Genomic DNA, 25,094 nt, shown 5'->3' on the forward strand with positions numbered 1-25,094 from the left:
TCTCTTTATGGTTCACGCCTGGTTTGACTAATAGGTTGTATTGTTTATTGAAAAAGTTAGACATATTAACTAATTCTAGAGTGATACATTCCTTTTTTTTCCCTCCCTAAACGCTTTCCTAATATTGTAGGTAAATACAGAAGTTTCTTGTAAGATGATGGTGCCCTGCTTCAGAATCTTGCTTGCTGTTGGTGTGGCTCTTGCATGTTGTTTGAATGGTTACTTGTGTTTTCTCAATGTACCATTTTCTTACCATATCAAAAAGATGTTAGGTTAAACTGGACCAGTACTACCGATTGTTATGAGTAGGGGACACAAAACAAGACAACATCTGGGTAAGGGATCCAGTGACACCAGAAAAAGCAGGTCAAGACTATCACTGGCCAGCCTCGGTGAAACTTGCCCTAACCCAGCTGGCCCCAAGCTACTAGTTGTAGGTTTCTGCCTCAGCCAAGTCCAAACCTTGGGAACCTGACCTTTACAAAGTTAAAGAAATACTGTAGAGTCTCACTTACAAAAAATGCCTCACAAAAAGGGAGAGACCATGAAACCTCTGTCTTGTATTCAAACAATTCAAAAAGTAATCTTTATAAATACTTATGTTTATTCAAAAAGGAAAACCATCACATATGGGCTCAAAAGGAGTTGCTTAAAAGACAATCCTAACAAACAACAATCACAATACCCAAAGCAGTTAAGAGCCAGAAGATCAAATTAAGAGAACTAACACAACATAGTAGTTGAGAAGACTCTGCTGAACTCAGTGCTCCACTATCTGAGCCATTGAGAAGGGGCCTCAGGAGTGATGACATCAGGACAGCCCTCCTTCTTAAAGTATCACCCACAAAACACAAGTGATGTAAATACATCTAAAGTGTCAGAGCATCATTAACAAATAATTAAGCAAATAAAACTAATCGTATGTAACATAATATGAAAAATCATGATTCAAACTGAACGAAAATCAAAATTGCAATTAAATAGAAAAGAAACATAAGCCAGTGAAGAAATTCTGAGCAAAATAAAAGAGTGAACGTGTCATCAGTGTATGATTACGTTGCTTCTTTTTTGGGTTGGCAAAAGCTGTTTAGAAGTTATGGGTTCACAAAATGCTTCAACAGGCTCAGCACTAATGAGCTAAATTTAGTCTCGTTGTACAGCAGCACACCACGAAACCAGAGATTTTTCATTGGGTTCAAGTCCAGGCTGTGACTGGGAAACTCAAAGACATTCCCAGAGTTGTCTTTGCTTTGTGCTTTTGGAAGGTGAAACTTCAGCCAAGAGTGCTCCAGAGCAGCTTCTCATTAAGGATATATCTGGAGTTTGCTCTGGTCAGCTTTCTCTCAGTAGTGTTTAATCTCCCAGTCCCTGCTGCTGGAAATGAACCCCACTGCGTAACGCTGACATCTCCTCCATGCTTCACAGTTGGAATGGTGTTGCACAGGTGATGAGCATTGCCTGGTTTTCTCTATACATGACGCTAATCTTGGTTTCATCTGACCAGAGAGTTTTGTTTCTCACAGTCCTAACAATTGTTTAGGTGCCTTTTTGCAAACTCCAAGTGGGCTTCCATGTGTCTTTTACTGAGGAGAGGCTCCATCTACCCACTGTTCATAAAGCCCACAATTGGTGAAGTGTTGAATTGATGGCCGCCTTTCTGGAAGTTTCTCCTATCTCCACACAGCTCAGACAGAATGACCATTGGGTTCTTCGTCACCTCTCTTACCATGACCCTTCTCCCACAATTGCTCAGTTTGGCCAGAAAGCTCTGAGGTGGCGGGGCCCCTGTGGTGGACGAGGTTCACCCTGGGTTCCTCGAGGCTCTGGATGTTGTGGGGCTGTCCTGGTTGACACGTCTCTGCAACATCGCATGGACATCGGGGGCAGTGCCTCTGGACTGGCAAACTGGGGTGGTGGTCCCCCTTTTTAAGAAGGGTGACTGAAGGATGTGCTCCAACTATAGAGGGATCACACTCCTCAACCTCCCCGGTAAGGTCTATTCAGGGGTGCTGGAGAAGAGAGTTCGGTCGATGGTTGAATCTCGGATTCAAGAGGAACAGTACAGATTCCGTCCCGGCCGTGGAACACTGGACCAGCTCTACACCCTGGCCAGGATCCTGGAGGGGGCATGGGAGTTTGCCCAACCAGTCCACATGTGTTTTGTGGATTTGGAGAAGGCATTCAACCGTGTCCCTCGAAGCATCCTGTGGGGTGTGCTCCAAGAGTACGGAGTACAAGGCTCGTTGTTACGAGTCGTTCAGTTCCTGTACAGGAGGAGCAGGAGCTTGGTCCGCATTGCTGGTAATTAGTCGGACTTGTTTCCTGTTGAGGTTGGACTGCACCAGGGCTGCCCTTTATCACTGATTCTGTTCAGAATCATAAGTTTTATGGACAGGATTTCTAGGTGCAGCCAAGGAGTGGGGGGGTCTGGTGCGGTGACCTCAGAATCTCGTCTCTGCTATTTGCGAATGACATGATTCTGTTGGCTTCGTCGGACATTGACCTCCAGCTCTCACTGGAGTAGTTCGCGGCCAAGTGTTCAGTGGCGAGGATGAGAGTCAGCACCTCTAAATCCGAGGCCATGGTTCTCAGCCAGAAAAGGGTGGAATACTCTTTCCGGGTTGGAAACACATTACTGCCTCAAGTGGAGGAGTTCAAGTATCTCAGGGTCTTGTTCACGAGTGAGGGAAGAATGGAGCGGGAGGCTGACAGATGGATCGGTGTGGCATCCACAGTAATGCAGGCTCTGCAACGGTCTGTCGTGGTGAAGATTGAGTTGAGCCAAAAGGCGAGGCTGTCGATTTACCAGTCGATCTGCATTTCTACCCTCACCTATGGCCATGAGCTTTGGGTAGTGACCGAAAGAGCAAGATCGCGGATACAAGCGGCCGAAATGAGTTTTCTCTGCAGGGTGGCTGGACTTTCCCTTAGAGATAGGGTGAGGAGTTCAGTTATCCGGGAGAGACTCGGAGTAGAGTCGCTGCTCCTCCGCATTGAGAGGAGTCAGTTGAGGTGGTTCAGGCATCTGGTTAGGATGCCCCTGGACACCTCCCTGGGGAGGTGTTCCGGGCATGCCCCACTGGGAGAAGGCCACGGGGCAGACCCAGGACACGCTGGAGGAATTATCTCCCGGCTGGCCTTGGAACGGCTCGGGGTCCTCCCAGAGGAGCTGGAGGAGGTGGACGGGGAGAGGGAGGTCTGGGCTTCCTTGCTTAGGGTACTGCCCCCGCGACCCGACCTCGGATAAGCGGTGGATAATGGATGGATGGGTGAAATGGAGAAAAGAGAGGCTCCGGCATGTCAGATATTGTAAACATCACAATTACAAACTCAACTCCCCGGAGAAGAATGCGTCGGAACTCGTTCATTATGGCTGGAGCGGCCATAAGGGCGTATCGAATGTCATATGCCTACCACACCTCATTCATACAAAAGGGAGTCCTGACTGGCATGTAAAAAAAGCCTCCAATGATAATGGGATGGGTGAGCTTTTCTTTTTCTTTTAACTCCCAAATGCTGAAGCCCAATTAGACAAGAGCTGTCAGGTGTCATCTGTAATGTAACTGTCACCTCCTGGTGTGCCAACTCTGATGTTCTTTAACATTTCTTTTAATATCACTTCTTATTAGTTTGGACATAAGCTGGCATCTGGATTGGGACTGTGCATCTTTGTTGATATTACACTGATGCCACCCTTTCATTTTAGCTCCACGGCCTCTTGCATAGTAATGGACACTCAAGACAGTAATTTTGATCTAAGCTTTTACCTGATTAAATACATTTAAAATTTACATTTGCTGGCATGCTTTAAAATTCACGCAGCAAACCACTCATTGATGTTCACTTACAAAGTATGAAGGCAAAATGGCCAAGTAACAGTTTGGTGTTTAGGTGAACTTGCTAAAGCTGGTTGAGTCAATGCTCATTTGGACAGAGTCGGAGTTGTGATGTCTACATCAGGGATTTGGACCCTTTTTGTTTTTGGCCAAAAGTAGTTTAAAGGATGGCATTTACCAAATGCTGAAGAAACCTGAACAATAATTTTCACTTTTAGGCCACCTTTCCTGGTGAGGCTCGCCAATCTGGACAGGCTGGGTGACAAACCTTGATCATCTCATGAAAATGTCCTGATTTGATTCTACTGAAGTGAAATGTTTTTTTCACTTGTGTGCTTATAAATGCACTGGTCATTTGAGGGAACAGGAGAACATGGTGAACGTTGACTCTTTACCAAAAAGTAAAAAAAACATTTTGGCTGCCAAGGCTTTACACAGTGATGTGTCATGCGTGTCTGCCTCCATGTTTTTCATGTGCTTTCGTTTCAGAGATAAGTCTTGACGTGTATTTTTAGACAACTGTGAAGCATTCCAAACACCACGTTATTTTTTGTAATGCAGGGATGATGAACAACCCCGGCTCAGGAATGCAGGGCCTCCAGTTTTTTGCGTCAATTAACTTTTTAATCCCTGCCTTTACCATATGGCTTAAAGCCGAGACATTAGGCAACTTCACAACACTCAACACAGGCAGATGCCACTGAGATATGCTATTACACACTGTCTGCCTGTTTTACTTGCTAATTGATAATGTTCAAGAGCAAAGAAGCAACAAGGTCACCCTGTGAGTGAGTTAAAGCAAAGCAACCAATGTGGAGAATGAGAATAAAACATAAAATGAACAATCCTCCTCGCATTCACTGTACTTATCTCAGTGAGGGTCTCAGTGACCTCCAGCTCCTCCTGTGAAATTCCTGGTGTCTCCCTTGCTATCTGAGAGCAGTACTTCCAGCAGGAAGGATGGATAGACAGACAGGTAGATAGATAGATAAGGTACTATATAATATAGATAGATAGATAGATACATATGAAAGGCACTATATAAGATAGATAGATAAGGCACAATTTGATTGATAGACAAGACACTATATAATATAGATAGACAGATAGATAGATATGAAAGGCACTTAGATAGATAAGGTACTATATAATATAGATAGATAGATAGATATGAAAGGCACTATATAAGATAGATAGATAAAGCACCATATGATTGATTGATTGATTGATAGATAGATAGATAGATAGATAAGGCACTATATAGTATACAGGGTGGTCCAGATCTAATTATGCAGATCCAGATCGCCTGGATGACTTTGATTTATGCGGGGACGATTCCAGTTCGGCACAAAGACAATTCTTCATGTCGTCAGTTCGCACACTTCTCAATGGCCCGGGATTTTTCAGGTGATTTTCTATGTAATAAACTTAATAAGTTATAGTGTAATGAAAATTGCATAATTAGATCTGGACCACCCTATAGATAGACCGATGGATAGATAGATATTAAAGGCACTTAGATAGATAAGGTACTATATAATAGATAGATAGATATGGCACTACAAAATAGATATGCAGACAGACATCACAGTGCTACCAACGTTGTCCAGGTGAGAATAAGCCTTGTGGAGCAGACAGATCATTGCACCCTCCATTCCAGTCTTTACCAGCAGGAAAACTGCAGGTGGTCTACCACAAGAAGACTCATATTCATATAATCCAGGACTGGCCATCACTGGAGAAATCAAAAAGCATCATCGTCACAGTGCTTCCAGCTTTGTCCATTTGAGACTAAGCCTTATACAGTAGATGGATAACTGCATCCACCACTGCAGTGGGTCCAGGTGGTCTACCACAAGAGGGCTCATATAGTCCAGGCCCAGCCTCTCAAAGGTCTTCATGATGTGAGACATATTTGGCACTGGTCTGTAGTCACTAGGTGAAGATGCGCTTGCCTTCATTGGAAAAGGAACAATCAGCATGTTTTCCATGGCAGTGCCACTTTCTGAAGCCTTTGGGACAGACTGATCAGCTGACAGAGGACACCACAAACTTGGGTCAGTACAGGCCTTAAGAATCCGAGGATTGATTCCATCTGGTCCCACAGTGTGTAGCTTCCTCAGTTGTCTCCTTACTTGGTTTTCATGTCACACCCTGTGTGCCTCACCCGGGGAGCTTCCTAACTCCGAGCCCAAACCTCCTCCTGTGTCTCCTCTTGACTCTTAAAGTCAGACGTTCTACAGCGAGATCACATTGTGCTGTTGAGCTCCTCATCCTGACACTGAATGAGATGAGCAGTCCCTGCTCAGCAGCTCTGTTTCTGCCTTTTGCGTTTACCATTTCATTGTTTTCGTCACCTTGTACAGTGGCTTACGGTCTGCCCTGCTGACAGTGTTTAGAATTGAAGTGGATCGGGGTTGGAATGCAGAGTAGGTTGCGAGTGTCCTGCTCCAACAGTCGCACTTGAACCAGTATTGTTATAGTCAGGACACCAAAAAGGTTGAGAAACACTGACATAGGAAAGAAAGGGAGCACAGACTGGTAATTGACAGCTTGCTCCTGCCTTACCACTCACACTTTCAGTATGACATCCACAAAGAAGCTGCTCTGATCAACCTCACAATCATCTCGACTCTCATTCATGTACAAGACCCTGATTTAGTCAGATTCCTTCACTTGCAAGTTGCTCTCCACCTACCTGGAAAGAGTAAAGAAGAAGCCTCAAGTCTGGAGGTGCTCATTCTCACACTAGCAGGCGAGAGTTGACTCATTTGGAGTCTTCAGCAATCTGAATGTCCATCACTGGTCTCACACATGCTAATAATACTTAAACCAGCACATCTTTAGGATGCAGGAGGAAAACTGGAGCATATATGGGGAGATATGCCATGCAGACACTGCCAAGATTTGAAACCCAGGAGTCTGGAGCGGTGAGACAGCAATGCTAAGTGTCTTGCTGCCCAAATCTCTTTAAAGAGGATGTTTTATAGTCGGCAATCTAGGTAAGTTGCATGTGGTTTGGCTAAGGGAGGGAAACTCACAGAGGTGCAAACTCTACACAGTGGACAGGCCAGGCATGAAGCCAATCTCCTGCAGTTGTTGGGCAATGGCGTTATCCACTGTGCCACTTGAGTGCCACTGACTGCTTGCCCAGACTTCATCAAACAAAGAATTTTAATTCAAGCATAGACTGACCTCCAAGAAAGAAACTGGTTGGAAAGTAAACCAGTAGCACAGCCGCCAGCCAAGACCAAGGCAGTTTACCACTCTGGGGTGGTGTAGTAGTAGTAGTAGTGGTAGTAACAATGGTATGTAGTTGAGGAAAGCACTGCAAGCTCCATGGATAAAAATGTTGGGGAGCCAACCCACAAAATGGAGTGTGTGCCATTTCAAGGTTCAAAAAGAAACAAATCAGAAACAAGAAAGCCGCCTGGCCAAGCAAACCCTGGGTTCTGGTCTGGGTTCGGGTCAGGGTTGAAAGAGCTCTGTCCTGCAACGCTGTCTGCTCCAAACTGAATGCCTCCATCCGGCAGCTGTGTAGTTTATAGGCGGGACATAGGAAGGGGCGGAGTCAGCATGAGCGCCCCCTTTTGACCTCAGGTGGTAGTACCTACCTCAGGTGAGCCTGGGGGATGATCCACAGATGTGCATGTGTGACCCCTAGTAGCTGCAGTCGTAGTATTGTCATGCCTATCAAGTACAGTGAAATTCTTATCTGCATTTTCAACCATGCGACGTGTTACCACTAAAACACAAAAGTTTTGAATTTCATAAAAAGCACAGATCGGCATACCTGATGGACTCTCCACCCGTTTGCATGTACCAGTGCCATTCACCTCCTCTTGTATTTGCTTTCGTTGAACAACCACATTTCCCCAAAGTAAGAACAAGAAGATCGTCTCAGCTGGGCTTTCAGGAGTGAAATCACTGAGCAGAGCTCCTGCCTCCTCCATTTCTTTCAACTGGGACATTTGAAATTCACATCTTGAATCCCGAAACAGGATATGAATAACAAACTGAGCCATAAATGGCAGGAAATAACCTCCGACTGGTCTGGGGTTGTGGCTTGCAGCACCGAGCTGCATACGTAGCCAGCTCTGGCAAAAGTTAATACCACTTGTTTCTAGAGAAGGCACATGCAAAGTGTGCAGTCGGCTGCTAAGCGAAGCAGGTTTGAAATTCCATATCCCACTTGCACCTCACTGTGCTGCCCAGAGCCACCGCTTCAGAATGTCAGAACAGATATCTTCTGCTGGAATGTACAGGTGACGTGCCGTGAATGAAGGGTGCAAACTGATCGCTTATATTAGTAGTCTGAAAAACGAGTTGGTGCCCTTTTGTCGTGAACGTCTTTTAAGAAATTTCACGCTGGTATCCACCTTTAGAGCTCTTTGTTCAAATCGTACATTTACTGGAGTTTATTGGTGAATTTCCATGAGTCCAAACATCTCATAACTCCTTCCTTTTTGTAGGATCTATAGATTTGTCACAACCACCCCAGACATTTTCAGGATTGCATTATAAACAAGTACAAGTGGTAAATGTGCAAAGCCGATTTCAGTGATCACCCAGCCATACTGCCGTAGCCTTCCAGTGTTGCCAGGTGCTGCAGGCAGGTGGACTGTGGAATCTCTCGGCCATTAAAATATTCAGACCCTCATTCTGTACTGTGTAGAAGCCGCCTTGGCTGCAATTCCAGCTTCGGATCTTCTTCGGTAAGCTTTGAAATTGGGTAGTGGCTCCTCCTTATCTATCATCTATTATATAGAAGTGTTTTCTAACCAGTCATAGGGCCTCAGAGTGCCTGTACCTGTCTTGGCAGTAATGGACACAAGGCAGAAGATAGCCCTGGATGGAGTGCTGGTCCATCACATTGTTATGCACGGCCCCTCACCTCGGTTTTCCATGCCTAGCTAAGCTAATCTGTGTGTCTTTGGGGAGAATAAGGAACACTCACGTAGTCATATGGAGAATCTTCAATCCCAGACTGGGATTTAAGAACAAGATAGCGGAGCTATGAGGCAGCAGTGCTAATATATCTCATAAATGTAAAGCAGATGAAAAACTGGGGGGTAAAGCCTGTAGCCATTGGAGCCCTTCAAGGAGCAGATCTAAGAAACCTGGACCACAGAGGGTCCTAAAGAGCTGAAGACTCAGGTTGGATGGGACACCTGTCTGCTCAGGCAGACACCCACACTATGGGGCCAGCTTCTAATTGCAAATCCCTGGGGGTGTCAGTGTGTTACCAGGTCTATGATTGTTGGGATAGTCTCCACCTGCCCCAAAATCCCGCTGATGGATAGATGAACGGAAATCCTTTGTACAGCATTAAATGTGGTTTGCAGTCTTCATATTGGATTCAAACCCAGAGCTATTTCTCTCTGCAACAATCTGCAAAAGTTTTGCATGAGGCAAATACTTCATTTTAAGTATTAAGCACAGGAGTTCACAGAACATGCTTACAGCATACCAGTATCCTGAATATAACAAGCCTGACAATAAGATAGAAGTAATTCTGGGCACAGATGTAGACAGGAGGAGGAATCCTGGTTTATGTCCCACCCCATATATTTTTTGACCTTTCCGATAATAGAATTCTGGTTCATGTTCTTGCTCATCCTCCTCTAAAATGCATTCCTAGCTACGCCCTGACACACATCCCCACGTGCCAGCGTTGCCATACATAGTTACATTTATATAGCACTTTACTCGCTGCTCAAAGTGCTTCACATAGACAGTGAGGAGCCACTTGAACCATCACCAATGTGTGGCATCCATCTGAATGATGTGACCTCAGCCATTCTTGGACCAGAACGCTCGCCACATATTACCTATTAAGTGGTGAAGGGGTGACAAAGACAGACAATAAGAAGGACAGGGGATGATTAATGGACAGAATGATCAGTCTGTGGTGGGTGGTTTAGCCAGGGGTCACCTTACTTTTTTCAAAAGATGCCCTGAGACTCAGGAATTTAACATCTTATCTGAAGGTTGGCACCCTTTATCAGCACAGTTTCCTTGTCACCATGTTGGGGCACTGGGATCAACACACACACACACCAAGCGCCTCCCTCTCAGCAACATCCCAAGCTTTCCTGGTTGGACTCCCATCCAAGTACTGGCTAAGCCCAACATGCTTAGCTTCAGGTGGATTACTGTCCAGGAGTGCAGGTGTTATGGCTGCCATGTTCAAGAATGAAACATCTTAATCACGAGTCCGACCTATCATTTTGAAATTGATCACTTATCGGCTGTCTTTTTCCGTATTCCTCAAGACGGGAAATATTACAGCCTGCTAAGACATCAAAATCTGATAAGAATCCTGTCTGTCACTTGCGTTTGACTACGACGGCAGCAAAACGTGACAGGGCAGCAAAAACGGCACAACAGGCAGTCTACAACCGGTTACACAAGTGGAATGGTTTCACTTTAAAGTTTGATGGTATTTACATAAAGGATGTGCTGCACGTACAAAAAAATCGTACATGTCATTGATTCACTTTTCCTCTTTTACATTTCTTTAACTTTTCTTTTTTTAATTTGCCCATCTTTTCACTAATAAAGCGTCTCCTTTCGGCGTGATCTTCCGAGACACTCTGGAGCATTCCCTCACCTGCACAGGAGTCGGGATTTAACATGCTGCCGCCACACTCGATCCATAATTCTGTGCTGTCCCTGAGCCCTCCGGCGGCTATGCTTTTATTTGCGTGTGCTGGTACCGCGGTAAATCAAGGCGTTTCGTGCGTATGTAAAGGAGTGTGGGCGTGGTCAATGTACACCCCGCCCAGATCACCATCTTTTTGGACGCGCAGTTGCTAAGTGCGTCTCTCCGGTCCCTCCTCCCATGATTCCTCGGCAGCTACTGTACATGTTGGAGGGGGAGTTGTGTGGCAATCGGCGTCTCGCGTGGGACCATTGATATTTTTTTTGTATCCTCCCCTCGTAATTCCTGGATTAAATAAGAAGGCAAAAAGAAACCTACATAAACAAGCAATAAGGAAACAAACAAAGACAAGATTGAAAAGCCGTCAAATGAATAATTTAACGATGAATACCATCAAGCAGGTGCCTGCAAGGGTTTTGAGCCGGAGATCTGGAAACAGTTTGGAAGCGGAAAGGGAGCATTTTGACAGGCAGCAGGTAACTGGAGCCTCGCGGATTGAGCCTGGCGGTCGTGCGCCTCCCACAAAAGCGTTTATCGAACATAAACCCCGGGCCGTACATGCTGGTTTTTGAGTGCTTTTGAATGTTATTTTACTTATAAACGAGGCCGCGTTTTGTTTGTTTGTTTGTGTTTTTTTTTTTCGTTCGAAATTACAGACAGAGAGAAAGACGGGGGACACGCCGGCGGTTAACACCACGCTACCCGCCCGCTTGTTGGACTGCATTGCCGCTCGTGTGTCTCCAGCAGGTTGGTTGTAAAACTCGTGCACTTGTACCCCAGAAAAGTAAATTTTATTACACTTCGGCGGCGTACATTTAGACACGTCCTTAAGAAGCCTTTATCCGGTAACCACCTGGAGAAACTACAGCTGCTTGTGCGCCGCCCCCTTTCAATTAGTGTTTCGGATTACTTTTGATTTTGTACACTTTATCGTTAAATAAGCGGGGATAGCCTTTTAAGTTGTTTCACGTTATAGAAACTAAAGCGGAATCCCTCGAATAAAGTCATTCATGAATGCGAAGCTGCTACTCCCGTCGTTTTTTGTTCTTCTTGTGACTTAATTATTGGGGCCTCAGATCTTAAGAGGACTTCCCCTCTGTGGCGCCCACGTAAACATCTGGTCACGTGTTAACTTTTTATAGCGCCTTTTAGCTAAAGAAATCTGTGTGCGGAGTCACGGCAGCTTGAGAGGACTGCACTGCGTGATTTGAGCCTGCCGCTCATTTTGGGCTCGTTTACCCAGTAATCGGCTCATCGTGATGCCCGTGTGGCACATCTGGTTCCGTGCACCTATGGTGCTCCTAATGTCACTCTGACGGGGCACAATTTGACGTTTGTTTGTGGTTTTTATCGTACACTGTTTAGCCTTATAAATCGATTTCTCGCAGGGTTTGTGTTGGTTCCCCAGTAGGTGTGGTGAGCACTTCTGGCATGTGGGCCCACATGTTTATGTGCTTTTTAAGGAGATCCTGGACTTGGAGAGCTGGCAGGTTTTGTGTCATTGTGTGTGTGTGTGTGTTTTTCCACCACTGCCACACCTCCTATAGTTGATTTTAGAAAAGGTTTCTTTTTTCACTTATTTAAAGGTCACACTGATTGTATAGTCAAAGTGTTTTTTTCCACAATTAACCTCTTATGTGTTTTTGTGTTCAAATATAGAATCTGTCTCTGAAATAATAATAAGGAACACCTACATTTTTAAAGGAGATAATTAGTTACGGATTTGACTGACTTTTCATTTTATTATTTAGAATAAACTGACTTTTGTACACTTTCTTGTTTCTTTTTCACAGAGGCTTTGGGATGTTGTTTTATTTGTAGATGCAAATTATATGAGGAGAGCACATTTTGTTTTCCAGTTGCTGCCTGTCATTTAAAGTTAAGTGAAAGAGAGCGTGACATTTATGTGCCGCTTTACATAGACAGCAAGGGAGCCCCTTCAGCCACCACTAATGAGCAGCATTGGGTGATGCGACGACAGCCATTCTCGTGCCGGTATGCTCACCACACGTTAGCTATTGCAAGAGTCAACACAGGATGAACAATATAGCCGTGACATCGCAGAACACCCTACTGTTTTCGAAGGTTCTTTTATGCCCACAGAGAGTCAGGACCTCGGGATTGCACCTCATCTGAAGAGCCAGTAAATAGTTTGCTGCTGCTTTAATTTCCATCACTAACTTAAGTGCAACCTTAATGAAGGCTTTTAAACTGTTTTAAAATGCAAGTCATTTCATTTCAAGTTTATTGTCATATACTGATATGAGCGTGATTATCAGTCATGAATTTCTTGTGCTCTGAGCCCCCATAGTGCACAATAAAATAACACTATTAAAAATGTAAAAATAAAATTGTAAGATGCAATGCAATATTAAATGTGTGTAGAGCAAGGGAGTCAATATGCAAACAGAAATTGTGTTATGGTGGGACCCTGTGGTGGATGGTTTTTGTGCCCTGGGCTGGGGTACTGTTTAAGCCACAAAGACCCCTCCTTCATAACTGTTTGACCCTCATGTCCACATGCATAAGCATTTAGAACAAAGCCCGACGGTTAAAATAAATTTACAACTTAGCTATTCCACCCATCTAAGATGGTTTCATATCTAAGCAATCAAAGTAGACCTCGGTGGTGCAACATACAATGCATACAGTATATCTCTGTTGTTATGCTGTTTGGTATGGGATTTGTAAAAGCAGTGTTAAAAGTTTGTGATGCACCGCCTGTTGCAATTGACGGAGACACACACACACTTATTAAGGTGGCTAACGAAATGTATTACGATACTGTCGCATCACCACATTATTTGTTACGCACACCCTCATATGTAAAAATACAACGTTAGTAAGGATGGATTGTCATTATAGTGATTTGTGACATTAATAACGAGCCATGGCATTTGTCAAAGACTTGTAATAGAATAATTCAAATATCTTTGTTATCTCTTGCCCTTTTGCCGCCTTTCCACCCTATTCATGTGCGTCTGGACCTCTCTTGATCGCTACTCTCTCTGTCAAGCTCATTTCCGTAAAGTAGGGATGTCAAACTCTGGGTCTGGAGGGCCGCAGTGGCTGCAGGTTTTCATTCTGACCCTTTTTCAAATCACTGACCAGTTTTCACCGCTAATTAACTTCCCTTCATTTTACTAGCCCTGATTTTAAGGATTCAGTCCCCAGAATTTATTCCTGTCTTTATTAAATGGCAGCCAAAATGAAATGAAGCGGGCTAACAGATGACTAGCTAAACCAATTTTACTCCACCAGTGTTTCAATGAGAAGCTGGTTCTTGCTGTTAATTCAACCCGTTATTTAATTCCATCACCGTTAATTTTTTGGTGACCTGAGAGATCAACCTTACTGAGACCTTCACCTTTCTTTAATTTCAGATATTGTGTGACGGGCACAGGAGAGCTAGTCATATGATGGCTTGTTTTGTGCCTCATTATTGTTTGGCTGCTAGTTTAAGGAAAAAGAAACAACTAAGGGGCCTGAGTGAAGTTAATTGGCAGCAAAAACTGGTCACTAGTGAAGAAGACGGTTCAAAAGAAAACCTTTAACCACTGCGGCCCTCCAGGACTGGAGTTCGACACCCGTGCCGTAAAGCCTGCTTCTCGGACTCTGTCGTTGTTTTCAAGGTGCCTTTCTCACCTCCTTGTCGTGTTTGAAGGTGCCGTTCTCGGCCTGCTTCATACGCCCTCACGCCTCCTTGTGTGTCACACACTTGCACTTCCTCTTTCTTTGGGTCCCCAAAGTCATACTGACCAGTGATGTTGTTCAAAGAGACTGGATGCACGGATCTTCATGTGTTATTAGACAGTAGGTGGCACGATGGAATGTCATGACATTTTTTATTTATTTATTTTAACGGGGTACTTTTTGTGCAAAGTATAGGAAATTCTTACTTTAATGTGATAATCAATGTGCAGTGCTTTGCCAATCGGTGACGCTGTGATTAGTGACTAGAGCTGGCATACCTCAGTAAAATATCCGCATTATAGGAGAGGATTCCATGAAATTGGCAGAGTGAGAGGGGACAAAGGGAAATGAAAATTTTGACACAGTTTTGAGTGAGAGTTTTGGTGTGATAAAATATGCTTATGCGGTTCATTGTGCATGTTGAAGGCTTGGTTCAGAACCATGCGGTCGGTGTCTGTCAGGCGATTACAGCGGAAATGCAAGTAAAGAGTTACCAGTGAATATCCATGTGTCAGTTAACCTGCTTCAATCCGGGGCACAGTGGGTGTGAGTGTAAGCAGACAGTTCATGAACGTTTTACATATCAGATAAATATACAGCACAGCATAATACAATATAATAGAGATTTTGATGATCTTTCCACTTTATAAATAGCAGTTTTTATAACTGGAAAGAATATCTCTATTATAAAAAGAAATCTTGAGAGGGAGACGAGACGTGATCCTCTCGGAAGACAATTTGATGTCCCGTGAGACAGAAGGACAGCTGCTGTACAGGCTTTTAAATGACCAACACACAGCGCGACAAGCAGAACACGCACATCGGCAGCAGCAAGACAGCAGCTGATCTGACCGCATCTTCTTGGCATGCGCTCAGTACCCCCCAAGACACGAAGTGGTAGGATCGTAGCGCGCCTCTGGGGGTTGAGCAAAGCGAAGCGATTGAGGCATGATCATCTCAGAGCGACACTTTGACGACACGCGAAACTAGACATTAGAACCTTAGGAAGCAAAACCTGTGAGGCGGTGTCTTTTGCACATCATGCCCTACTTACAAACAATTTAAAACAAGTTCACGGACATCTAATCTAGCAGTTGTTGGAATGCTTTTGGCAGGCACGCATCATGTGCTCTCAGCTCTTAAAACAACGACAAGCAGAACACACAGCTTGCCATCAGAAGATCCGACCGCTTCTCCTTAGCGTGTGTTCAGATCCCCCCCCCCCACTTCACAACGTGAGCAGCGTTACACGTCCCGTGAGAAAGAGTTGTAACTACTCCCGGTGCTGGAAATAAAGGACAGGTATTGTTGTTACAAAAGTTTAAAGTAAAAGTGAAAATAATGCATAAGAAACAATTCCCATGAAAATAACAATCTTTTTAAATTGTATATCCAGTAAGCCAAACCTGGGGGTGGGCGAGCTAGGCAAGCAGGTGGCAGAACCCCCTTGTTTGATTAAAGTTTAAGATATAATAAATATACATGAAGAGTGAAGAAAGAACATCCTGATTGTAGTTGAAGTGCTGAAGTGAAAGCTGAGGTGCCCCTTGGTGAGCCCACTGCGTGTAGACTGATTTGAGCGCTTGGCCAAGTGCAGCGCTGATGAATGTGCTGTGCTTTGGCATTTCAGCCTTGTGGGTTTGTGCAATATTGTAATTATGTTAGTTAACGGCATTTTGTGCCTCATTTCATCTGCTTTTTTTAACAGATGTGTTTAAGTATTCATGTATTGGGCAGTGTTGGCTGGTTTCTACATTTAGTGATCCTTTCTCTTTTATGATTTGCTGCATGCTTTGCTGGCTGAATGAGTATTTTGGTTAACATTGGAGTAATGGTGCAGCTGTGTTTGTGCTGATGGGTTGTTGTCCGTGAGATTAGGACTTGAATGACAGACAAAGCTAGCTTCTTTGGCCCTTTGTTTCACTTGGTAGTACTTGGTCACGTTTTATTTTTAGTTGTGGTAAGTTGCCATGTGTTTTGTTTCACATGCTGGTCCAAGTTCACAGCTTTGAGCCCCTTGGTTTTGCAGTGTTTTTTTGTTTTTTTTTTGGTACAATTATGATTCATCACTCTGTCTTGCAGTGTATTTTGGGTATAACTAGGGGAATCTGCCACCTGCTCGCATCGCTCACCAACTCCTGGGTTTGGTTAACCGGATAGAAAATTTAAACAGATTATTTTCATTTAATTCAATTTTTATTTCTTGATATTTGCCAGTAATAAAGCTGTAGTGAATGAGTTATTCCCCCCAGGGTTGCTACTGCCAAGCTGCATGTTCTGCTTGTTGCGCTGTGTGAAGATCATTTAAAAGCCTGTAGAGCAGCTGTCCTTTTGTCTCACTTCTTTGCCTTGATGGACTTCAAAGTGTCTTCACGAGAAGATCCATGAAGATCTGCTGTGCACGTGTACTGCACCAACATTTTTGAATTCTTTATGACGTTCAACTTTGTCATCCACTGTTTGTTCTTTATTTCCGGCCCTGGGCCTGCTTAAATCTCTTTATCCTGGGATGTATAACGCTGCTTTCGTTGTAAAGGGGGGATTGGGCTGTACGCACGCTAAGGAGATGCATTTGGATCAGCTACTGTATTGCTGCTGCTGCTGGCGAGCTGTGTGTTCTGCTTGTCGCACTGCACATCAGTCATTTAAAAGCCTGTACAGCAGCTGTCCTTTTGCCACTTTGCATCTCTGCCGGTCTCGTTGTGAAGTGGGTGGCTGAACGCACACTAAGGAGATACGGTTGGATCATCTGCTGGCTAGCTGCGTGCTCTGCTTGTCGCGCTGTGCCATGATTATTTAAAAGCCTGTACAGCAGCTGTCCTTTTGTCTTGCTGCCTTGTCTTGCGTGATGTCAGAGTGTCTTCCGAGAAGATCACGTCTCGTCTCCCTCCCAAGATTTTTTTCTATAATAGAGAGATAAGGTTAATAACAGTTGATATTCTCTCCACTGCTCAGACACAAAGCCTTCTGAACAGGGCAGGGCGCCTTTTAAAGTGTTGCGTAAGGGAACTGTCTTTTAGACAGTTGCTTCCCAGCTTGCTTTCTTTGCCTGTTCCTCTTTCTTACGTATATCGTTCATTCAGTTTTTTTTTTTTATATTTTTGATAAATCTTGAGAGAGTTTGAGTGCACGAAATTTGAAATTTCCCGTTTTGTTTAATTTATTAGGTAGTAGGGGGGAAACCCTCCTGGTGCCTTCTGCACCTCGACCTTCAGCCAACTAAATCGCCTAAATACAGACATTGGTGTTATGAGTAATTTTTTTTAATAGTTTGTTCCTGAGAAAGAGAGTTCACTCGATCAAAAATATAAACCACAACTTTCTCGGTATTAAAAACCATTACTTTCTTGATATTTTAGTTTATAATTTAAAAACGGAATAAGAATCTGAACATCTAACAACATCACATTAAAGTTCGATAAATTCTGAAAAGAATGATACCAAACATATATATGTAGGTTTTAAAATAAGCCTGATACACAGCATTACACACCAAAGAGGTATTGAAGAAGTGAATTGACTAAGCTTTTTATGACTCAAGTACTATGCAGTAAAGGGAGTTGCAGTCTGTAATCCGATATCCTGCTGAAATGAACCACCCTTAAGTTAAACCTTCAATTGTGAATACGCTACTCTGTATAATATTAGGTAAGAGGCTTTTAAAGTTAATGCACTGATGAGTATGCTAAGAGAAGGCCCAAACTAGCAAGCATGGAGCCTCTTTGCTTAGAGTATAGTATCAGAATTGTTGTCTGTTTCATTTCAAACACAGACGTTCATTGACTAAGGCAGGTATGTGAACATTCTGGTACTGTAAGAAAATAAAAAGGACTTTGATGAGGAGGGCAGCCATATAAATCTGTTTATTTTTAAGAAATCTTATCCAAAGACCAAATCTGACACTTAATGATGTTGTGTAATGGATGGCTGAGAGTTGATATATTATTGTATAAAGTTCAGGTATAGCAGAGTTAAGCAATTGATTCACTGATGCTAACCTGTGTGTGTGTGTGCGCACAAGTAGGTTTTTTTTTATTTGTGGATTGATGCTTCGGTTTCCTTCCACAGTCCAAAGACATGCAGGTTAGGTGCATTGGCGATCCTAAATTGTCCCTAGTGTGTGTTTGGTGTGTGTGTGTTTGCCCTGCGGTGGGCTCGCTCTCTGCCCGGGGCTTGTTCCTGCCTTACGCCCTGTGTTAGCTGGGATCGGCTCCAGCAGACCTCCGTGACCCTGTGTTAGGATATAGTGGGTTGGAAAATGACTGGTATGATATGACTGAAAATAATTTATTTTTTATTTTTTTTTTGTCCCCAATACTTAAACTTATTCCAAAAGATAACACTTTGTTACTTGGTCTAATAGGCTGCAGTGGACAAGGGGGAAATTCGGATATTGGCTGTCAAATCATGTAAATGTTAGTTTCCATGAGGACCCTCTAAGAAAGAGAGTGAGCTGTAAATGCGGTAGTGGTGATCATGTGGTGTATGCCAGCTTGGCAACACTGGAAGGTCAGGGAGTGGTGCCCTCTGTGTGTGCTGTGTCGACTTGTGTGACATCTGCAGTGCTTCCTTACGATGTTGGAGAACAGGTGACAAGGATGTTGGCTGGGATGCCTGGCTTTTTGAACAAACAGAAGGTGATGTTGGCGTCACCTCCTGTCTAACAGAGCCGATGACTTATAAGCTGCTCTGGAGATAGGGATTTTTATTCATAACTGTTACCTCATCATAACTAGGTGAGAAGGTACAAGGGGGAAAAAGTATGGGCTTTATTTTACCAAACCATATTGTGCTTGCAGTAACTATTTCTGATATCCAGTTGTTTATTGTAAAGCTTCTTTGTGCTTGGTGTGTTTTCTGTTTCCCCATTTGGTGCAAAGAACTTGCAGTTGCAATAAATGCACCAGCATAGCCTTTGAGAAGGCAATTAAAATATTTTTTATTTTGATTTCTGATACCAAAAACCTCAAATTTGCAATAAATAATTTTGGAGAAAATACTCTTTCACCTGATGTGACTTGAGTATAAGATACCAATGCTAAGAGAAATGCTTAGTGGTAGAAGCAGCTACATGCACAGGGTAGGAATCAAACTCTGGTTTCTTGGTTAAAAGGCAAGTGTGCTTTCCATCACAGCACCATCAGAACCTGTGGTGCGGTTTCTCTGTCAGTAGAGCACACTGTAGTGTTTCACACCATCATAGAGCTGCCTCCATGGGACATAAGGTCAGATTACAGGGCGAGACAATATTATGTTAACATTTGAATGGCAGAAACAATTTATTCACAAAACGCACTTCAATTGTACAAGATGATTTACAGGAATGTCTCAACTCGTTTGACGTCATGTTCAACACATGGACTATATGTGGCACATTAATTGTCCACAAAAATTGTATACAAGCATATACATAGCAGTACCATTAGTGTTAACATCATTTTGACTCTCCCTGTATATGCCAGAAACTATCTTGTGTTGAAATGTACCTGAGTGCTAGATTTCAAGCTTGTGACTTCAGAAAAATGCTGAACTTAAAAATATTTTACATATGTACAGAATCAAGACTTGGGAGTGCAGGGATTTCTGGAGCCACCTCTCTAGTTTGATATGTGAAAAGCCAGTGAGAAAAGTGATTGTGTGCCGAAGGGAAGAGGAGACGGGAAAATCTGCAGGTGGTGTTTTCTGTAAATTTGAATAGGTTTAGAGATTACTCCTTGGATCTTGGGAGGTACAGTATGTGTTGGCAGTGAGGAATTTGCTTAGGGATCCATCAAAACAAACATATAGATGGTTAGTGTTAAGAAAACAGTTGGCTTTTTCTGAGTAAGAAATGCTGGATCATTCATGATGTCTGTAATTGCTGGAGGTCCACGCTAATGCTTTTGCGTTCAAGGCCACAACAACTACAATATGTATTTCTAGAGCACATTTTCTTACAAATATTGAGCTCAAAGTGCTTTGCAGGATGAAGAAAGAGAGAAAAAAGACAAAAAAATAAGAAAATAGAATTAGGGAACATAAATTAACATAGAATAAAAGTAAGGTCCGATGGCCAGGGAGGACAGAAAAACAAAACCACAAAAAAAAAAAACTCCAGACAGCTGAAGAAAAAAATGTAATCTGCAGGGGCTCTGAGGCCACGAGACCACCCAGCCGCCTGTAGACATTCTACCTCACATCAGTGACCTCAATCAGTCCTCCTGGTATTCAGGGTTCACATGGAAGAGCTTGATGAAGATGACGGTCATGTGGACCTCTGGCCTTTAATCCATCAATGTAAGGACATCACGGTGCTTTGATCAGGTGGTGGTGGCGCAGATCACAGAAAACCGGAAAAAGAACAGAAGAGAGAGTAGGGATTATGGAGCCACCAGGAATGATATTGAGAATGAATTGAATATACAGAGCATCAGGATTAAAGTAAGATGAAGCTCTGAGAGAGCCAGTTTTTTAAAGTGCCCCACCGTATCAGCCTGATGAATTTCTCTTGGTCTGCTATTCCAGATTTGAGGTGCCTAACAGCAGAAGGCCGCCTGCCCGCCTCACCACTTCTTTTAAGTTTAGCTCTCGGAATTCTAAGCAGACCCTCATTTGAAGAACTGAGGTTATGATTTGGAGTGTAAGGTGAAAGACATTCTGAAATCTAAGATGAAGTGAGATTATTGAAGGCTTTGTAAACCATAAGCAGTATTTTAAAGTCCACTCTAAATGGCATCGGTCACCAGTGTAGTGACATCAAAACTGGAGAGATGTGCTCGGATTTTCTCTTCCTAGTGAAGATTCTAGCAGCTCCATTCTGCACTCATTGTATGTCCTTTTTGGGTGGTCCTGAGAGGAGTGTGTTACAGTAATCTCGCCGACTGAAAACAAAAGCGTGAACTCATTTTTCAGCATCTTGCATAGTTATAAGAGGTCTAACTTTTGCTATATTTCTTAAGTGAAAAAAATGCTGTCCTAGTAATCTGATTACTATAAACTAAATAAACAAATAGCTGCAAGTCATGATATGGGAATTGAATGGAGATGAGTCGGTATCTGATATGGGCAGAACACGGCTAACCAGTGCCTTCACTCCCTTACATTTCTGAAGTGTGTGCATGGTGGATTTCATCCCTGCTGATAGCGCTACATCCACGTGTGACCCCTCTGCAGCTTAGATCTGCCAAGCACTGTAGAGAGTCATGAAGATGGCACAGAATAGTACTGGCACACAGCTTACCTCTGCTACTATATATCATTGGCCATATTTGAAAACTACATTATTATAAAAGATTTCAGGCCATCCTGCACAGTGCCGTTCATGTCCTGTTTGTTTTGACCTAGCTAGTGTCGGATGTGTTTCCAAATAAGCAACCTACCCCACCCACCTCCGGGTCAATGACCTCTCATACTGAGAATAATGCATGTGAGAGGTCAAGGATAAATGAGAAAACAGGAGAGCCTGACCAGCCATGATTACCACCAGTGTGATGTGCTTTTCGGTTTTTGTAAAAGACTGCCTTTTGTTTTCTGTGAAGAGCCTGAGTTAGAATTTTCATTCCTAGCGCAGTGGTCCTTGGGCCACATGACTGACATCCCACTGTGAGGCATGTCCTTTGGTCTCCTTTAGCCTCTGCGGTGTTTGATTTACTGATTGTGGTGAAGGTCAGTTCAGGGCCACGTGGTAGTAAAGGAATTTGTTTTTGTTGAATCACATTTCAGTGGGCATTTGCTTTGTTAGTCCAACTTCCTGTTACAGGTCCAAAAAAATCTGAAATAGATTTAGAGCCTCATAGACAAGGAGAAATGTACTTCCGCCAAACACTTTTCCTCTGTATGTATGCATGCTTTGTGTTGTTTGTCAGTGAACATTCTGCTGATTATTTTTATTCTTCAAAAAATCTGTGGAGTTGTGTTTACTTTTTAAGAAAAATCCATCCATCTATCCATTATCCAACCTGCTATATCGTAACTACAGGGTCACTGGCATCCGCTGGAGACAATCCCAGCCAACACAGGGCGTAAGGCAGGAAACAAACCCCAGGCAGGGCGCCAGCCCACCGCAGGGCACACACACCCACACCAAGCACACACTAGGGACACTTTAGAATCGCCATTTCACCTGACGTGCATGTCTTTGGACTGTGGCAGGAAACCCACGCAGACACGGGGAGAACATACAAACTCTACGCAGGGAGGACCAGGAAATTGAACCCGGGTCTCGTAACTGCGAGGCGAGAAAAATACAGAAACACAAAAGTATTTTTGATGCAGTGGTCTAAAATAGACAGAATTTGTTAGTCAGAATTGTTCCATTCTGGACTTTGGTGCTAAAAGAGACAACATGCTCTTACATTTTTACAGTGGCTGTTGAGGTAGTATTTCTGGTTTAAAAAAATTGGGAATCAAATTTTGATTTGTCTGCCTATTTAAAATATGAAGTACTTGGTTTCCCAACATATACATCTTAGCTATTAAAAAATGTGTTTACGTGTTTGTGTATCTTGCTTTACCAACACGTTTGAATTAAAGGTGAAAGGGTTTTAGTCAGCAAACGTTTATTATGATGTCCAGTTGTTAATCGAAGTGGTGGTGTACACTTAGGGAGAGAAAAAGGCATCCTTTTCTAATTTTATTTTAAAGATGTATGTCTTCCTCAGATAGCGAAATGTGCGTTCTGTCCTTATTTTCCCAGATTCCTATTTGATTTTTTTTGGTGTGTTTGCTTTTTCCTCTTCCTCACCTTTTTCTCACTCTCCAAATGGAAGTATTTGTAAAGACTGAGCCTCTCTTCAATATGCTCACCTATAACACCTCAGGATGTCTTTTTCTCTCCCTAAGTGTACACCACCACTTCGGTTAGCAACTGGACATCATAATAAACATTTGCTGACCAAAACCCTTTCACATGATGCCCACTTGCTGCTGCTCGATTTGGGTAGTTTACTTGGGTCTTTTGTTGGAGCGCTGTCTTGAGTGGCTAGATGGTAAGTGATCTTTACTTAGTGGGACCTACTGACTGTTCATTTTGTCTCTTATTTTGAATGCTTTAGTTTTGCTGTAATATTTCGATTTCTTTGTCTTCTGTACCTTATGGAAGTTTGTTCCTGCCACAAACAAAAATCGTTTTGTTTCACAAAGATATTTCTTGCTTTCATTTGCAATGATATTGTAGGCTACAGCTGGTAATACCTCGGTTCTTCTGTAAAACAGTGCCACAATGTTTTTGGATGACTATAATAAGCTTCTATAATTCCTCTTAACTTGTTCTCCTAATCACATTTTTTTTTCTTTCTACATTTGTGAAGATTGCTTATTTGAATTTCTGTTATCCACAAAAACCCAAATTCACTCTGAAAATGTGCAAAAGGTTGAAATGTAAAATTCATTTTTGGTGTGGGTGTGTGGTTGTAAGGTGTATAACATGTACATCCACATACAAAGTAAAGTAGTACTTCATATGCTGTATATATTAATTAATGAAAAAGTTTTACTTGAAAATGTAGAAGAGTTTTGGCATCTGAGTTTGGGGTCCAAGAACACCTTTGTAGTTTACCTGTAATGTATATTATGAAGGGTAAGTTCTCAGGATTATAATTGAGATATATATTAAAAAATTTTGGGTGGAGCTGTGATCATTTTGGAGAGACACTTTAAAGTCCCGCACGACTTCTTGCACGTCATTCCCTACTTAAAAACAAGTTCTTGAAGACACTTTGACGTCCCACGAGACATGGAAGTGAGACAAAAGGACAGCTGCTGTACAGGCTTTTAAATGATCGATGCGCAGCACAACATGCAGCTCGGTAGCAGCTAGCAGCAAGCCAGTAGCTGATCTGTCTTGAGTGTGTGTTTGCCAGTACCCCCCACCCTCCGCATCTCTGCTGCTCACGTTGTGAAGGAAGTGGCTAGCGTGAAGTGTGCCCCTCGGGTTGTGGGGTGGAAGAGTAAAGCGAGTATAGTGCACTACGGGGCCCCCTAGTGTATGTGTATGTATGTACAGTCATATGAAAAAGTTTGGGAACCCCTCTCAGCCTGTATAATAATTGACTCTCCTTTCAAACGGAAAGATAACCGTGGTATGTCTTTCATTTCCGTGGAACATCGGAGTACTGGGGTGTTTTCTGAACTAAGATTTCTAGTGATGCAGTATTTAGTTGTGTGAAATTAAATCAAATGTGAAAAACTGGCTGTGCAAAAATGTGAGTCCCCTTGTAATTTTGCTGATCTGAATGCCTGTTACTGCTCAGTCCTGATTACTTGCAACACCAAACTAGTTGTATGAGCTCACTAAGCCTTGAACTTCATAGACAGGAGTGTCCAATCATGAGTGGTAAAAGGTATTTAAGGTGGTCGACTGCAAGTTGTGCTTCCCTTTGACTCTCCTCTGAAGAGCGACAGACAGCATGGGATCCTCAAAGCAACTCTCCAAAGATCTGAAAATAAAGATTATTCAGTAATCTGGTTTAAGGGAAGGCTACAAAAAGCGATCTCAGAGGTTTAAACTGTCCGTTTCAACTGTAAGGAATGGAATCGGGAAATGGAAGGCCATGGGCACATTTACTGTTAACCAGGTCTGGCAGGCCAAGACAAATACAGGAGCAGCACAGGATTGTGAGAATGGTTACAGACAACCACAGATCACCTCCAAAGACCTGCAAGAACATCTCGCTGCAGATGGTGTATCTGTACATCGTTCTACAATTCAGCGCAATTTGCACAAAGAACATCTGTATGGCAGGGTGATGAGAAAGAAGCCCTTTCTGCACTCACGCCACAAACAGTCACTTCTTGTATGCAAATGCTCATTTAGACAAGCCAGATTCATTTTGGAACAAAGTGCTTTGGACTGATGAGACAAAAGTTGAGTTATCTGGACAGAACAAAAAGCGCTTTGCATGGCGGAAGAAGAACACCACATT

At 43.1% G+C, this 25,094-nt stretch overlaps 1 protein-coding gene across 2 annotated transcripts in view; it reads left to right on the forward strand.

The window, feature by feature from the left end:
• The first annotated feature begins 10,644 nt into the window (after positions 1-10,644).
• Positions 10,645-25,094, forward strand: part of LOC120540853 (huntingtin-interacting protein 1-related protein-like) — a 67,848-nt gene continuing 53,398 nt past the window's right edge. The window contains exon 1 of one of the 2 annotated variants that reach the window (XM_039771956.1): positions 10,645-10,976. In XM_039771956.1, coding sequence (XP_039627890.1) covers positions 10,869-10,976 — 108 coding nt within the window. In that variant the 5' untranslated portion in view covers positions 10,645-10,868. The remainder of the gene's footprint in view (positions 10,977-25,094) is intronic. The other variant, XM_039771954.1, reaches the window with a different exon arrangement.

Source organism: Polypterus senegalus, chromosome 12, assembly GCF_016835505.1.
Source record: "Polypterus senegalus isolate Bchr_013 chromosome 12, ASM1683550v1, whole genome shotgun sequence".
Classification (NCBI taxonomy): domain Eukaryota; kingdom Metazoa; phylum Chordata; class Cladistia; order Polypteriformes; family Polypteridae; genus Polypterus; species Polypterus senegalus.